Genomic DNA, 18494 nt, shown 5'->3' with positions numbered 1-18494 from the left:
TGTGTTTGACTGTCAGATTTCCATTTTTGAGGCTCCTCGGGGCTATTTGAGTTGCTAAGGTCAAACGCAGAATAATTGCACTCCAGCTCTTCAGAGTAGAAAATGATACAGAGCACGGTGGAATGAATGCAAATAGACTAGCGCCATTATATCTAAGTGTCAAATGATCATTAAACATACCGCTAATTATCACCGTTTATTATGCCTATTAATCAATACTTCAAAGTATACTGTCTGAGTATAATGTGATGTGTTGACTTCAGTGTTTATTGCTTATGGACTGCTTATAAACCGATATGGCTGACCGATGGATTAATCTGCTGATATTTTGATAAGTGAAGATTACGAATATCCATATCGACTAGGTTGATTATCAGAGGTAATAAGTAGTATGCATAGCAGATCTATAATCAATAAACACCTTTTTTTTAAATACATATTGGCCTTTATATTGAATATTAGATAGCAGGTTTTTGGTGTAAACATTAGACAACGACAAACCATTTTTCTTATAATTATGCATTAAAGGTGCAGTAGGTGATCTGCCAAAATGCTTACCGTTAGCATAATATGTTTGAAACACAATCCCTCCACTACCGCCCAAAGCCACGCCTCCTGAAATCATGAACGTGCACCTTAAAGATGGCAGCCTATTGGATCATGTCATTCGGCAGTTAGAAAAATGTATAGTAATATATAGGGATGTAACGGTATCAGAATTTCACGGTACGGTAATACCTCGGTATGAATGTCACGGTACGGTATTTATTGAATCATTTACAGGAAAAAACAAAACTTATGAAAATACTCCAAAAAAGTGCCAAAAGTGTCAATGACATACAAATTAGTCATCTATCTGTAAGCTTTGAAACAGGAACTTCAATTTTAATAACAAAAAATTATTAAACCATGTAAAAAAATAAAGTTTCAATTTAGTAGTGTTAAAAACTCATCACATTCAACATTTAATCACTCACTCACTTAGATAGAGATGGGTTTAAAGGAAAATTATCATATAAATATAATCTGGTAAAAGCTGGTATCTCTGGGCATTTACAATGTCCCCTACAACAGAAAAAAACCCTCTCATTTGGGACTGAGGTTTCTGAGACAAAAGAGATATGACTTGGCCCAGGTTGACAGCAGTGGGTAATGTTGTCCATTGTCTTTCCCCCACTTGAGAGGACAAACCATGAGTGAGATAGAGATCTCATGTCTGCATCAATCTGAACAGTGTGCTGTGTTTCTGCAGTCCCCATGACTGTTATTAGTCCTATTCCCCAACTTGCAGGCACGTGCACACACAGTGCTCAACCTGTGCAGTGCACATGCCCTTTTTAGTCTTGGATAGAAAGTTCCCTTCCAAAATGATCAAAAGTGCCCCGCGACGCGACACACCCTCCGTCCCCACTTTACAGTACGCGCGCGACAACACAGCTGATAAGAACTTGCGCGACAACACCGCTATTCAGTACGCGCGCGACAACACAGCTTATAAGAACTCGCGCGACAACACCACTATTCAGTACGCGCGCGGCGACAACACCCGCTTTAGGGTTTTCCAGCTCTTTTTGATCCCCGCTTCTAGCAGCACACTCCATTTCCGCATTACTGGATCTGTAGCGACAACAGACCGCAAGGGATTATAGCCAAGCCTGGGCTGATGGGAATTGTAGTTTCCGGTACCTCCCGTTCGCTTCATTCGCCTGAGCAAATTTTCTCAGAAGACCTATAGTTTTACCGAGTCATGCGACTACGGTAATATCGAAAAAAATTTATATTGCGGTATGACGGTATTTACAATACCGTTACATCCCTAGTAATATATGATACTACACTTCCCAATGAAAAACTGTATTTTATGTAGCACGTTTTCAGCTGTGTAGCAGCAAAACTTGTAATAAATGTGTTATTTCATGCATGCAAGTATCGCTGGTCTCACTCTCTCACACGCTTTGTCCTAAAGCGACTACTGTATGCTTAGTGGTGGGCTAGCGGCGTGCAGGAATTACACTTATTACTAAGCCATTCTTGCATGCTATTTCAGCCCGAAAAAACTGAACAACACTTCTGTGCATTTAATCTATTCATCACAGCACAATCTACATCAGCTTTGCATGACTAAAAAAGTTTTAAAACAGAACATTTCCTGTTTAACAGAAATACTACAGCCACGTTGTTGTCCTTCCTCCAGTGACCAAAACTAACTCCAATATTGATTCAGGATTTTACAAAGTTTTGATTCAGCATTTGTTTTTACCGATGTCACTCTCTCGTGTGCACACGCAAACAGCACATCTGCGTGAACGTGTGCGCAGATGTACAAACCTACATTTGCTGACAGACAGTTTGGGCTACTTATCAGAATTATGGGAGATGTCGGCCTGACAAAATTTAATTAGGTGAACATTATATAGTTTTATGCCTTACCCAGAATCTAAAAATACATATAAACACATTTAGATCATGTTATTACTATACTTTAAACGACTGCAATCAAAAAATATATTAGACTTAAACTGTAGACGACATGAACAAAAGAGAATTAATTATTTGCAATATATAACCTCCAGATGCTAATCTGTTCTCTTAATTATTTAATTATATTTACTGTATATGTTTTATTGTATTTTATAGTTGAATGCTTTTTTGTTTTCTGCTCTTTTATCTTAATAATATATAAGCTTGTGCTTTACTGATATCACACAAAAAAAGGTTTCTATTGATATAATGCTTGGCTGAAGAAGTAAAGGATGACACTGCTATGAGTAATTGCTTATGATGGATTAGCTGTACTTTTGTTTCATATTATTGGGATGTCCTATTGAGCTGCTCTCTACAGTTATAAATAACCCCAAATGTTTACAGGGCATCACTGAAACAATTTCCCCCCTTATTATATTTTGCTTCTGGTTATTGTGTTCCCTTATGCTTTGCAGATAGATGTTGAGGCTGATTCCCTCAAAGTTTATTCATAACGGTCATACAAACACAGCAGCGGGTACATCTCCTCTTGTGTATCTAAAATTATTTTTATCTCTCTGCTCTAGGGGAGCCTTGAAGGGGACAATATCAGGCTTTGAGAAGCAAAACCGATTCAGTTTGGAATATTTTAAATTGGGATTTTCACACACAAGTCGTTCAACATGGAAAATGTACCAAACCCCAAAAGGACCGTCACAGTTCAGATGTTGCCGCAGCTCGCCAGTATAGACGTTCTGGGAAATAAAGAGTTAAATGCTAACTGGGACATTGAGCCAAAGTTAACCTTAAATCAGGATTGCTCCTCTGGCCAAAAAACGAAAGCAGATCAGGATAATATGCACCTCAAGTCCTCCGTCAAAGATTCCCACACTGCTCTCCTCGAAGGGGCTGTCCTTGAAGACAAAAACATGTCATGTCATGACAGCGAAGATCACAGGCGACCTCAAAACAGCCACACGAACATAAAGACATCAGGACAGATTGTGACAGATTGTGATACAAATCTGAATTCACATAACATCAACAAGGAGAAAAACGGCAACAGCACAACAAAAGCACCAGTAGTTGAGGAAAAAAGGGCAAGCAAAGAGACAATGCACAATGAAACACCTTCCCTTCAGAAGAATTCATCTCCCAGTGACAAAATCAAGTCGCATTTATCTGAATCAAAAGATATGAGTTGTACCACCAGCATAACCACCACAGCATCCACCAGCAACACTCCATCATCAGCAGAAACATTAGTAAGTATTCAGCAACCTTTGAAGAACCAATCCACAACTGCTAAAGAGGACACATGTAGCAATGATTGCAAGGACTTTAAACCACCAGGAACCGCTTCTGGACTCCCGGTGGCATCAACCAATACAAGTCATTCAGTTTGCACTGAAGCGATTGACGAGGAAGTCCAAACGCAAGGAGCTGCTCCCGAGGTCCATTGCAAACTCTACCGTGAAGCATCAACCATGACTTCAGCTGTTGATTTTGGCAACCAACGGCATGATGCTGAGGTGCAGGCTGTGGTTACGGTCTGCAGTCAATCTACAGCCACCAGCCCGAGTCTTCTCTCTCAGCAAGTCCAACAGAGAGCGGTTGGCCCGCTGCCTGAGGAGACTGACAGTATTTCGGTGGTGGTTGAGGTGAAAACCACATCAGAGATTCATTGCAGCACACCATCTGTTGTTTCGAAGCCTTCACAGTCAGGGACTGTGATGGTGCACGTAGACGCCGACCTTCAGAAAGAGTCCAAGCTTGGGGCCAAGCCTAAAGAGCCTTTACAGAACGGCCAAAGAGGACTTTCGCAGCTTCAACCAGTGTATCAGATTAATATCGAGACCTGCAGCCAAAGCAAGCAATCAAACGAGACTACCTGTCACCTTCAGAGCCAAGCAGCTTCAACGACAGCTCCACAAAATGCAGTGAAGGTATCCAACAAAACAGATCAGGATCTGCAACAGAAGCCAACTAAGACTCCAACATCTAAATCCGAAGGTGTTTCTGCAAAGCTTCCAATGGATATCACCACAGCCACTCCTCCGACATCAAGCTCCACACCGCAAAGTAAAAAAAAGCTTGGAGCGAAAAAGTTAATGCCTGAAAAAGACGACCAGGATGAGGAGGAAAACGCCAAGCAATCGAAGAAAAGTGTGCATGATGTTGTGTGGGATGAGCAAGGAATGACGTGGGAGGTCTACGGAGCATCGGTAGATCCAGAGTCGTTGGGTTTTGCCATTCAAAGTCATCTTCAGTGCAAAATCAAGGAGCACGAGAAGAAGATAATCGCCCAGACGACTTTCAGAAAATCCTTGTCTTCGCCTCCTGGCAAGAACAGTAAGAGGCGGCAGGTTAACGTTAACTTCAGGTCCATGTTTCAAAACGTTCGCCGACCCAACTGTTGTGCAAGACCGTCGGTGCAGGAATGAAACAAACAAAAAAAAAAAACGTTTGTTTGTCGTTTAAAGATGATCTTCCGTAAGACTGTGCAAAGCATGTGGGGAGATTTTGCTCAGTTTTTTTTTTGTTTGCTTTGTTTGTTTGAAGAGTTTGTCGAATGTAGAATCTAAAAGTGATTTGATGAGTGTCGTGTGGAGATCAGTCACGTCTTGAGGAAAATATTTTTAGAAGAAGATTGAAATTATTTATGGTGATAGTAAAGCTATAACGATGTTTAGAGTGCAACGGCAATAAATATAATTAAATATAATAACGGTAACGATAAAATGTAGTAATCTGCATGTTTATTAGTTCAGAATGGCAGTCTTTTAACTACCCAAGATTATGCACTGTGTCGATCTCATGGGGAAAGCGCAACAATTTGTCGTTTTGGCTAATTCGTACGATCACATTCATTTTTTTTTTGGTCATACTTTCCAATATGGGATGCATTGTTAATGTGTTTACTAACATGAACAAACAACAAAGTATTTATTCATGAACAAGATTGTTTGAATTAGCTAAAACGTTAAATACTTACGAACTCTCCTGAGAATATGTTGGCACTGACGAGCAGATGTATGCATATAACCCTTTTTACTGACATTGCTTAGTTTAATATATCTTTTTAAACTTTCGTAGGATATGTTTGGTAAATATATGATTTGCATCATTTGATTCGTAACCCTAATTAATTGTGACTATTTAAATTTATTTTTATTTAATTAAGAAAAAAAGAGCCTCACAATGCTTGTTGCCGTATTTGGTGTAAACTGAGCCTATTTCTGTTCAAGAATCCAACAGTGTTGTTACTATGATTTTATATTAAAAATGAGGAAAAACAAATGCATTTATCTGTGACTGTGCTTGCAGCAATCAGCGGTTGCCAAACATTTCATCAAGATCAGCATAATGTTTTAATCAAAATCACTCACATTTATGCTGAAATAATGACACAATTAAAGATACATCAGGCAGTATTTGGGAGATTTCTGTACACGGTTTACATCTCATGTGCATGTCATTTGCAAATCTTCATCAAAACCAATTAAATCAATAAGGCATTAAAATACTAACCATGATTCTGCTCTGGGTGTCCAGCTGCTTCTGTCAGCCCTGTTTAAAACAAAACAAATATTAAATATAAAGAAATGCACAGCCTTCTCCATTATTCGCACAATCTTTAAGAGTGCTAATAGATTCCCTTTGGATTTCAAAAATAAACTCGCTGCCACCCTACTGGAGTTTATTAGTGCCCTGCTGTATGGATGCTATGTGGTTGTATATAGGATTAAATCAAAACAAAAGGCATCTGCAATACTTTGGTCTCTTGATATCTATGTTTCAGTGGGAAATGGTCATATTTTATTGGATTTCCAGGCGTTGTACTTTAACGATCTCCTCCTAGGGATTTTATTCGATCAACACCAAAATGGGGTATTGTAATCTAAAGACCTTGGCGAGGTTAAATTGTGAAGATTGTCGAAGGGTGTGTCCGTGGCAGCCTCACAAACTATGATGTTTTGCCATGAAACAGGAAGCTGTTATAACTCAGAGTGCATTGTCTGATCTGCCTCAAAATCCACACGTTTGATAGGAAGCCTGACCACATTTAAATGCCAATATACAGTTATAGTGGCACCTGCTGGTGTAACCAGCTAGTAATTGCTGTTCAGGTAAACCTCGCTCCTCTGACCTCTAAACGTGCTCTAGCGACAGGCACTAGAGGCCATGGTCTTTAGCCTCCTTGGTAGAGCAATCGACTCCCATGCGGATGGTTGCCTGTTGGATATCAGCTTGGAGCGGGTTGGGTGGTGTAGGACCAGTGGGGTTATACTGGCAACAGGAAATAACATGTTTTACATTGTAACAAACTCCTTCTAGAAATTTAATCAGATTGAATCCAAGTTTTGTCAGCCTAATCCAAAGGCATTTGTAATGTAAAAATGTAAAGATCTAGAGATTTCGCCAAAGGGTGTGTCCGTGGTGGACTGACAAAATTCAGTGTATCACCATGGAACAGAAAGTACTCATAACTAAGCCACACAATGTCTGATCTGCCTGAAAATACACAGATTGGGTGAGATGTGTCTGCTGAAGACATCTAAATACCATTGTAGAGTCACAGCTATAGCGCCACCTGCTGACAGAAGGAAGTTTGGCATAAATCTGTGATTTTCTCAGTTTCTTTTTTATCCATATATATCGGCTTAAATTATTATTGTCCACTGTCATCCTATTGCCACTGGGAGGCTGTGAGCCCAGGTGCGAGGTCCCTTTCATCGCTGCTTGCAGCTTAAATTTTTTTTATAATTTTTTTCTGAAAACAACAACAAAAATATTTTCTTTTATATTGTTTTATCTTATTTCTTGTCCAAATATCTAAAATTCAAGAAGCATTTTCTATATATTTTCTAGATTTCTAGTTAAAAATGATTTGGTTTTTGTCTATGAGTTTAATAAAATAATCTGGTTTTTGGTTTGAAATATAATTTTTTTTTATTCACCCCACTGACAGGTTATTGTGCTTGTTTTAGGAACAAAAACAAAACGACTTTTGCTTGTGTTTTACTTGTTTTTTTTTGGGAAAACAAAAACAAAAAAAATATTTTTTTATGGCTTGTCTTGTTTCTTGTATATATATATAATCTTAAATCAGGATCTAGACATTTATTAGATTTCTAGTAAAAACTTTTTTTTTTTAGTTTTGTAAATGGGTTTAATAGAATAGTCAGTCTGATAATAATTGATAATAAATAATTGTTTTTGGTTTGAATTAAGATTATCATAACTTATTGTCAGATTTTATTTATATTTTTTTGCTTGTTTTAAGAACAAACAAAAAAAATGTTTTTTTTTTTTTTTTTAGTTCAAATATTTTTAAAAAATCTTAAATCAAAAGGCGTTTTCTAGATTTCTGGTGAAAAAATGGTTTGGTTTTGTAAAAGGGTTTAACAAAATAATCGTTTTGATAATAATTGAAAAGAAATAATTGTTTTCGATTTGAAATAAGATTATTTTACTGACCCTCTTGGCAGATAATTTTGCTTGTTGTAAGAACAAAAACAAAACAACGTTCTTATTTTTCTTACTAGGAGTTTTTGTCTTGTTTCTAGTCAAGATATCTAAAAATTCTTAAAGCAAGAACCCTTTTCTTGAAAAAAAAAAAAAATCTTTTTAAAGGGCACCTATGATGAAAATAATTTTTTGTAAGCTGTTTGGACAGATCTGAGTGTAGGTATAGTGTGTCCACAGTCATATTGGAGTGATTTAAGACGAAAAGTTTTTTTATATATATATTTCCTGACGTTAAAATATTATCCAAATCCCTCCCATTTTGAGGCTGTAGGAGTGCGGTTTCCCCACCCACCAAATTGATGGACAGCCGTGTATTAGCATGTCTCTGTAGTAACTGGTATAATTATATCAACAAGACAGGATGTGGGCAAAGCAACTGGGATTAAAAGATCTGTTCAGCTCTCTGTGATCATCAATCCTCATGATCAAGAATGCGTTTCACAAGTTTGATACGTTTTTAAAACAGTGCATGTTTGTAATGAATTACAGTGATTTTACCATCTTTACTTAATCACCACAGCCGCATGTCAGTACAATTCTAAAAGACGCTTCAATCCCAGTTTGTACACGTTAAATCAAATTTGTTTTGTACATTAACATAACAGATATCCATACAGCAGTGGATATTAACGTGTATTCTGTCACATTTGCTGTGCAAAAACAGTGTAAAGTTAAACGTGCACTGTGTGTATGTATGTGCCTGAACTTTGTAACGACATTGTGTATGACTCATCATTGCAGAAAGGCTTGAATCAACTCCACAACAAATACATCAAATAATCATTGGGAAAGTTCTTACTGTAGTATTTCTCACAAACATTACATAAGATCTGCTTCTTTCATGTCTGTCACTGTGCTGTTTATCTGATGCAGCTGGAGATTGATGCACACTTTGACAGGCACGGTAAGAACGGGGGCGGGGAGAACTAGCTCATTTGCATTTAAAGGCACAGGCAACAAAACCAGCTACATTGTGTACAGAGCAGAAGATTCCAACGTTCTGAAAGGTATAATAAATAATCTGATGAAGGTTTTGAGCTGAAACTTTACACACACATTCTGGAGATACAAAAGACTCATCTTACATCTTGCAAAAGAGGTAAAATCGGTGCCATTTAAAGCAAACAAAATAATTTAAAAACAAGTTTACTTGCATACCACACTGACAGATCATTTAGCTTGTTTTATAGAAAAATGTACTTAACATTGACCCCCCTCCCCCCTTTTACATTTAAAAAATGTCTGTCAAGGAAATGCTACTTGCTTTATGAATCGTTACATATATATATATACTGGAAACAGGACAAATCTAATGAAAATCTAATTAAATAATAATTGTTTTGAAGTGCAAATGTTTCAATTTAAAAAATAGTTTCATTCAAGTAAAAAAATACATCCTACATCCCTCAATCCACCGAAAACCATCATATTCTCATCAATTTGCATGTTACATCAGCAAGAAACCCTTTTTACACTGCAGACCCAGACCATACTGTAACACAATTCTCATTCACTGCAGGGAATTCTGCAGCTCTCCTTCCTGCAAAGCCAGCAAGTTCTCATGCATTGACAGTACGTATCGCAGTCTATTCTCCTGCAGGAGTGTGTATAAAGCTCTCTATGGGCCAGGAGCGGCAGGAGATTACATCACAGCCTCTCTCCGCGGTTTGTCTGATCAGTTTTGCATCAGCTGCCGTCTCTATCACAGCTCTCCTTTGTTTACCTGCTGCTGCTGCATTAAATAATTGGAAGAGCTCCAGTGCTTCCTCTCATGGCGGAGCTCCCGGTGGAATATTTGCCCTACATATGTTTGTGCAATACAGACACACACATACACCTTGTTTCAGTCTCTTTGTCCTTCTGGTATACTGTACTTGGCTCTGGTTTGGTCTGTATTGTATGTTTTTAATGCACTGCCATTTGAGTCAAGGCACTAGGTTTGGTTTTTGAGCTGTTTTACTCTATTATCTACACTCAGAACATAGTTTTGCTGTTTGTTGAAACTATTAATTTAAAATGAACCGAATCGATAAAATTCTTGAGGGCTTTTTTGGACAACTTAATTTATGTTCAATTCAATTGAATTTGAGACAAACAGGCAGACATGTAGGTAGACAGACAGACAGGTAGATAGATAGATAGATAGATAGACCTACGGACGGACGGACGGACGGACAGACAGACAGACAGACAGACAGACAGACAGATAGATAGATAGATAGGCGGACGGATGAACAGGTAGATATATAGATAGACAGATAGATAAGACAGATAGATAGATAGATAGATAGATAGATAGATAGATAGATAGATAGATAGATAGATAGATAGATAGATAGATAGATAGATAGATAGATAGATAGATAGATAGATAGATAGATAGATAGATAGATAGGCGGACGGATGAACAGGTAGATAGATAGATAGATAGATAGATAGATAGATAGATAGATAGATAGATAGATAGATAGACAGACAGATAGATAGATAGATAGATAGATAGATAGATAGATAGATAGATAGATAGATAGATAGATAGATAGATAGATAGATAGATAGATAGATAGATAGATAGATAGATAGATAGATAGATAGATAGATAGGCGGACGGATGAACAGGTAGATAGATAGATAGATAGATAGATAGATAGATAGATAGATAGATAGATAGATAGACAGATAGATAGATAGATAGATAGATAGATAGATAGATAGATAGATAGATAGATAGATAGATAGATAGATAGATAGATAGATAGATAGATAGATAGATAGATAGATAGATAGATAGGCGGATGGATAGATAGGCGGATGGATGGACAGACAGACAGACAGACAGATAGATAGACAGATAGATAGATAGATAGATAGATAGATAGATAGATAGATAGATAGATAGATAGATAGATAGATAGATAGATAGATAGATAGATAGATAGATAGATAGATAGATAGATAGATAGATAGATAGATAGATAGATAGATAGATAGATAGATAGATAGGCGGACGGATGAACAGGTAGATATGTAGATAGACAGATAGATAGACAGATAGATAGATAGATAGATAGATAGATAGATAGATAGATAGATAGATAGATAGATAGATAGATAGATAGATAGATAGATAGATAGATAGATAGATAGATAGATAGATAGATAGGCGGACGGATGAACAGGTAGATATATAGATAGACAGATAGATAGATAGATAGATAGATAGATAGATAGATAGATAGATAGATAGATAGATAGATAGATAGATAGATAGATAGATAGATAGATAGACAGACAGACAGACAGACAGACGGACGGACGGACGGACGGACGGATGGACAGACAGATAATTTCAGAAGTGTAAACAGATCCATCAGATGTTTAAATGTAATTTTGACTGTCATCAATCTTTTCGACTTGTCAGTGTTTTTGAACTCTTCATCTGAGCAACAGAATCATGGTCATTCTGGTTATGGGCTGACAGCACTGTCGCTTCCTAACATCCACAATTTGCAGTAAAATCTGCAGTCTCCTCCTCATCGACTCGTAATAAGCGTTAAATAAAAACTGCAGAAAGAGCCGCAGGGTGACAGACCATCATCTCCTCTCTCCACACTGCTGATCTCACACTGAGACGCCGCCTGCCCTTCACTCGCCTCTCGTCTTAATTAAATCCTGACAATATGGCGCTTTTCACTCACAGCTTCGCCTCCTAGAAAACAGTGACAGTCCAGATCATGTGCCAGTAGCTGGACACTGTGGCCCACACATGCCTGGACAGCAGGAGATCCTGTTCCAATAGCATGAGCTCTCGCTTTACTATTTTTATCCCAATCTTGAGGCCTCGATTTTCAGTGAATTGAAACTGAATTGAACCTGGCATTGCGCACTAATGCAAACTCTCTGTGCTCCTCAACTAATGGCTTTGCATAAAAGATTCTGCTACAAGCATAAGTGTTAATGTAAGCCGCCTGAAATAGTTCATGTAAACTGATAATTATTTATAGATATTGTATGTTAATTAGAGCTGGGAGTCTATTCCAAAATGAATCAGTTGTTCAATTCTGACTCTGAGGTGTCTCACATAGAAACCTGATATACGGCATTATATGCAAATTACATACAAGTTCAAATTAGTATTTCACTTATATTAAAAATATACAAATAGCATATAAGATAACAACATATGAGGACAAGGGCCATTTATTTTTTTCAACCATTGAAATTACAAATATGTTATGATTAGCCATTAAACTAGCAAAACATAAAATAGTTATGTTTCCTCGTGAGATCAGGCTGGGTGGACAAGAAATATATCACATTTGAACTTTTTTTTTTTTTAAATATGTGTTAAAATTTACTTTCGTGTCGGCACCAATAGCCTAGTGGTTTAGTGTGCCACATATAGCACCATGGTGCTCACAATGACCTGAGTTTGATTCCCAGGTTGAGATCCTTTTCACATAAAAGTGAAAAAACCCTAAAAAATAATTATATATATATATATATATATATATATATATATATATATATATATATATATATATATATATATATATATATATAATTAATTTTTCATCATTTGATCGGTAAACATAGTAAGCATCTTTTATAATATACACTCACCAGCCACTTTATTAGGTACACCTTACTAGCACCGGGTTGGACCCCCCTTTGCCTTCAGAACTGCCTTAATCCTTCGTGGCATGGATTCAACAAGATACTGGAAATATTCCTCAGAGATTTTGCTCCATATTGACATGATAGCATTAGGCAGTTGCTGCAGATTTGTTGGCTACACACCCATGATGTGAATCTTCTGTTCCATCACATTCCAAATGTGCTCTAATGGATTGAGTTCTGGTGACTGTGGAGGCCATTGAGTACAGTGAACTCATTGTCATGTTCAAGAAACCAGTCTGAGATGATTCGAGCTTTATGACATGGAGCATTATCCTGCTGGAAGTAGCCATCAGAAGATGGGTACACTGTGGTCATAAAGGGATGGACATGGTCAGCAACAATGCTCATGCTGGGGCGTTGACAAGAAGCTCAATTGGTACTAATGGGCCCAAAGTGTGCCAAGAAAATATCCCCCACACCATTACACCACCACCACCAACCTAAACCGTTGATACAAGGCAGGATGGATCCATGCTTTCATGTTGTTGATGCCAAATTCTGACCCTACCATCCGAATGTTGCAGCAGAAATCGAGACTCATCAGACCAGGCAGCGTTTTTCCAATCTTCTATTGTCCAATTTTGGTGAGCCTGTCCAAATTGTAGCCTCAGTTTGATGTTCTTAGCTGACTGGAGTGGCACCCGGTGTGGTCTTCTGCTGCTGTAGCCCATCTGCCTCAAGGTTGGATGTGTTTTGTGTTCAGAGATGCTCTTCTGCAGACCTCAGTTGTAACGAGTGATTATTTGAGTTACTGTTGCCTTTTTTTCAGCTCGACCAGTCAACATCAACTCTGACATCAACAAGGCATTTGCGCCCACAGAACTGCCTCACTGGATATTTTCTTTTTTTCAGACCATTCTCTGTAAACCCTAGAGATGGTTGTGCTTGAAAATCTCAGTAAATCAGCAGTTTCTGAAATACTCAGACCAGCCCGTCTGGAACCAACAACTATGCCATGTTGAAAGTCACTTAAATCCCCTTTCTTCCCCATCCTGACGAGTTGCTGCCATGTGATTGGCTGATTAGAAATTTGCCTTAACAAGCAGTTGGACAGGTGTACCTAATAAAGTGGCCGGTAAGTGATACCCCCACATCATTAAATGCATCTTCATTAGAGATGGATAAGGAGGGTAAGATATTTTAAGGAAAAGTGATGACACTGATAATACCGATACTAAATCATTTCTAGTAAATGTCAGTCATGAGAATAGTTCGTTGTGATGGTGATTTTAAGATATCTCATGTTAAATACTGTATATATTTCACATACAAGGTACACTCACAATGCATGAGTAAAAAAGCTGAAGTATTAATCAAAAATACACTTAGAAGGATCAAATCTCTTCTACGACATGAAGATAACATAATAATCCAATCTCCAAATGAGCCACACACAGTTCCTCGTTATCTTTATGAGATAATGAAGTGCCACTCTGTGCACAACTCTCTGCAGTTTTTTCCAGAAAGTGCCGCTGATTTCCAAAGGCTCCAACAGAGCGGAGCACATACAGTTGAAGTCAAAATGATTAGCCCTCCTGTGAATTTAATTTTCAAATATTTCACAAATAATGTTTAACAGAGCAAGGAAATTTTCACAGTATTTCCTCTAATATTTTTTCTTCTGGAGAAAGTCTTATTGGTTTTATTTTGGCTAGAATAAAAGCAGTTTTTATTTTTAAAAAAATCATTTTAGGGTTTAAATTATTAGCCTTCTTAAGCAATATATATTATCGGATTGCCTACAGAACAAACCATAATTAAACAATAACTTGCCTAAATACCTGCCTAATTAACCTAGTTAAGCCTTTAAATGTCACTTTAAGCTGTATAGAAGTGTCTTGAAAAAAATCTAGTCAAATATTATTTTCTGCCATCACGGCAAAGATAAAATAAATCAGTTATTAGAGATGAGATATTATAACTATTATGATTAAAATGTGCTGAAAGACACATTTCCATTAAACAGAAAAAAATAAACATAGGGCTAATAATTCAGGAGGGCTATTCATTCTGACATCAACTGTATACGGGCTCCTTCTCTATATAAAGACCCTCTTTCATTCAGCCCCATTCAATGCCCGAGCAAAACAGGCCTTGACAGTATGTGCGGCACTGCAAGCTGCTCTCTTTCTTCCCTGTTGACTTTTATTTTTTTCTTCTTCCCAGGTACAAAGTGTTCAGTCAATTGCTGGCCCTCGGGGTGTTTATTTTTAGACTCAATAGATCCAGGTATTTGTATGAACTAGTATGCAGCAGTGTTCCCACACATGAAGGTCAAAAGGGATATCTTTAGCTCAAATTCAATTCGCACTTGCTTTCCTACATGTCACATTTTTAAGGAAGGTACCAATAAGTTCCAGACTAAAACACATCGGAAGCAATTGAGTCGAGTTCTATGGGCAAAAACATTCATTCATTTTCCTTCAGCTTAGTCTCTTATTTATCAGGGGTCACCACAGTGGAATAAACCGACAACCATTCCGGCATACGTTTTACACAGCAAATGCCCTTTCAGCCACAACCCAGTACTGGGAAACACCCATACACACTCATTCAAACGCACTCATACACTATGGACAACTTTGTTTACACAATTTACCTTTAGACCATGTGTTTGGACTGTGGGGGAAACCGGACAATGTGGAAGAAGACGGGCAGGACAATTTGTGCTTTTGAAAACCCTATTGGTTGGGTTTTGTGAAGGAGGAGGGTCGGTCAGTCGATAGGTCAGTAGACAGCGGCCTCTAGTGGATTTTTACGAAAACAGCAGGTGCAAATGCCACTCAAGAGAAATTTCAGATCTTAAAAAGCGTACACAGCCGCCACACCTTTTTGGCACTCTACAGAAATGTATATAGGGGTACATTTCAGAAATTTAAGACGTTTGGGATATTTGGACTACAAACAAGATTAAACCTCTTAGAGAGAAATTATTTTTTTGCAATGTAAGATATTTCTCTAGTTAATCATTTGAGACTGTAATCACAGCTTTCCCTTCACCGATAAGCCCTCCAAGATAAAACCAGCATGAGTTCCTAAAGGTACAATCTGATCTGTTGCACATACAGCAAAAAGTGTCAAGAAGACACTGGCAGAAAGTGCCTTTTCAGCCAGCCCATCTGAGACTAAAGTACATCTCCACAAAGGTCAGTGCAACATTATAAATATTAGAGCGTCAGTGAGGGGAACGCTGCTCCGTCATCTCCATCTGAGGACACAAATCACACGGTCTGTGCACTGGACATCAACCATCAGCACAGATGAAGTCCAAGAAAGGTCTGACGGGACTAGAGAAGAGTCTGATCTTCCTGTTTGTGGCCCTGGCTGCAGTCTGTGTTGGACTAGTTGTGGTCTTTGTCCTTGAAAGGAACAACTCAAGTACAAAAGGTGAGTTTCTGCTACTTCAGAGCTGTATTTCTTAATCCACTACTGTGTTTAAGAATATTTGAAGTATCAGTACTTTATCAGAATATTATTGTTTTAGGGAACCTTTACTGTATTGTACAAGTTGCGAGTATTTAATTTGTGAATTAGACTAGACTGACTAGATCTGTGAATGAGTTAACAACTAAATGATTCAAATGATCCGTTCATAGTGCACCTGCAGTAAATGATTCACTAAGTCAAATGATTCATTCAGAGTGAGTCTGCAGTAAATGATTGACTGATTCAAATGATCCGTTCAGCGTGAAACTTCAGTTAAAATTCAAAGAATAAATGATTTCAAACTGAGTCTCCAGTAAATTATTTACTGATTCAAATCATCCATTCAGAGTCAATCTCTAGTAAATTATTCATTGATTCAAATGATCCATTCAGAATTCAGTGAATCTCCAGTTAAAATCTCATAAATTCAAATTAATTTAGATTGTGTCTGCAGTGAATAATTCACTAATTCAAATGATGCATTCAGAGTGAATCTCTGGTTAAAAACTCACCAATTTAAATAATTTTGAGTGATACTCCAGCAAATGAGTTACTGATTTAAATAATCCATTCGGAGTGAATCTCCAGTTAAAACTCACTGATTCAAATGATTCATTAAGAGTGAATCTCCATTAAAAATCTTACTATTTCAAATGATTTAGAGGAAGTCTCCAGTTAAAACCTCACTGATTCAAATGATTTAGAGGAAGTCTCCAGTTAAAGCCTCACTGATTCAAATGATTTAGAGAAAGTCTCCAGTTAAAACCTCGCTGGTTCAAATGATTTCAGAGGGAATCTTCAGTTATAATCTAGTTTAATTCAAATGATTCATTAAGAGTGAATCTCCATTAAAAACCTTACTGGTTTAAATGATTTCAGAGTGAACCTCCAGTTACAACCTTGCTGGTTCAAATAATTTCAGAGTGAATCTCCAGTTAAAACCTCACTGATTCAAATGATTTCAGAGTGAATCTCCAGTTAAAACCTCACTGATTCAAATGATTTCAGAGTGAATTTCCAGTTAAAACCTCACTGATTCAAATGATTTCAGAGTGAATCTCCAGTTAAAACCTCACTGATTCAAGTTATTTCAGAGTGAATGTTCAAGTAAAACCTCGCTGGTTCAAATGATTTTAGAGTGAACCTCCAGTTACAACCTCGCTAATTAAAATGATTCATTAAGAGTGAATCTCCATTTAAAACTCATTGATTCAAATGATCTGTTCAGAGTGACTCACCATTAAAAACTCACTGATTTAATTGATTTCAGAGCGAGTCTCCAGTGATTCACTGATTTAAATGATCTGTTCATAACTACTGAAACTCACATGTCAAGAAAACCTGGGGAATTTGATCTCTCAGAGTTTATGACAAACGACTAAACATTTGGTTGAATCAGACCAACGGGAACAACGTGATTGTGAAACCTGTGCAATGCAATTCAGCATCCTCCTCTCCAGAAAGCACTATATAAATGTAAATTAGGAAGTAAAACTGTGCAACACTCTCGAAAATAGCTCCAGTAATCACTTTCTACTTCCAGGATATCGGCACAATAATGCAAACAATTCACAGGAGTAAAATAACACCTCAAGCATTTCTCCAAGTAAGCAAAAGCAGATGAACAGGGTAAAAAAACAAATCAACACAATTGTTGAGGTTTCTCTGGGCACATCTTAATTACTTTATATTCAAATCCACTTAAATTTGTAAAAACGATGAAGTTAACTTAATGGATTTGTGTTGGGACAACATGAAGGTATTGTGGACTGTGATTTGCTTCAGTATATGTCATGATACAGCTACTAATATATACACTAACATGATCAGTCCGCAGGCTAAACCTGCATTATGTTCGGCGAGGCTGAATCCATGAACACAGCTTCACCTGAGGGAAAATAATCAATCGGTTTACACAGGCCATGTCAAAGTGTATCGCTGCTGCTGTGTCTGTCCACAGATGAGCAGACGGAGGGGGGATGCAAGGGTCTGCAGGAGCTCACCGCCTCCTCCGGGGAGTTTTCCAGTGGGAATCACCCCAACAGCTACAACAATGGCATGAGCTGCGCCTGGCACATCACAGTGGAAGCCAATAAGGTAGCGGGTGACACTCAGCTCAGCTCATTAGCTGCTAGCTGCTCATTAGCACACTGTGAGAATGACCTACTGTACACTGCTTTCTGGCCCTTCATTTGAGGATCTAAAAACAGAGTCTTCAAAACAACGTCATATTTTGGTTTAAAATGTTGCTGTTGACAAAGATCACCAGGGAATGTGCTCAGAGCTTTGGCTAACATTCTGGAAACGTTCAGTAAACATTCTAATAGTGACCGTAATAGAATCCTTGTTCCATGATGTCATTGTTTTTCCAGTGGAAAGTCTTTAGCTAAGGA

At 37.7% G+C, this 18494-nt stretch overlaps 3 protein-coding genes across 12 annotated transcripts in view; 2 read left to right on the top strand and 1 right to left on the bottom strand.

Annotated features, from left to right (window-relative positions):
• gprin3b (GPRIN family member 3b) overlaps positions 1-5763 on the top strand; it is a 72027-nt gene extending 66264 nt beyond the window's left edge. For all 5 annotated transcript variants that reach the window (XM_068221741.2, XM_021477275.3, XM_073954863.1 and 2 more), the window contains one exon: positions 3051-5763. In XM_068221741.2, the coding sequence (XP_068077842.1) occupies positions 3147-4907 (1761 nt within the window). In that variant the 5' untranslated portion in view covers positions 3051-3146 and the 3' untranslated portion in view covers positions 4908-5763. The remainder of the gene's footprint in view (positions 1-3050) is intronic.
• otx2a (orthodenticle homeobox 2a) overlaps positions 1-18494 on the bottom strand; it is a 238883-nt gene that overhangs the window by 77979 nt on the left and 142410 nt on the right. For all 6 annotated transcript variants that reach the window (XM_073908412.1, XM_073908452.1, XM_073908639.1 and 3 more), the window contains one exon: positions 5995-6033. The gene's annotated coding sequence lies outside the window, so the exon portion shown is untranslated. Of the gene's footprint in view, positions 1-5994; positions 6034-18494 lie in introns of those variants that run through there.
• Positions 15882-18494, top strand: part of zgc:154142 — a 43244-nt gene continuing 40631 nt past the window's right edge. The window contains exons 1-2 of the mRNA NM_001099240.1: positions 15882-16062; positions 18062-18198. Coding sequence (NP_001092710.1) covers positions 15936-16062; positions 18062-18198 — 264 coding nt within the window. The 5' untranslated portion in view covers positions 15882-15935. The remainder of the gene's footprint in view (positions 16063-18061; positions 18199-18494) is intronic.

The sequence above is a fragment of the Danio rerio genome, chromosome 1, assembly GCF_049306965.1.
Source record: "Danio rerio strain Tuebingen ecotype United States chromosome 1, GRCz12tu, whole genome shotgun sequence".
NCBI classification, from domain to species: Eukaryota; Metazoa; Chordata; class Actinopteri; order Cypriniformes; family Danionidae; genus Danio; species Danio rerio.
This window is presented reverse-complemented; position numbering and strand designations above follow the sequence as displayed.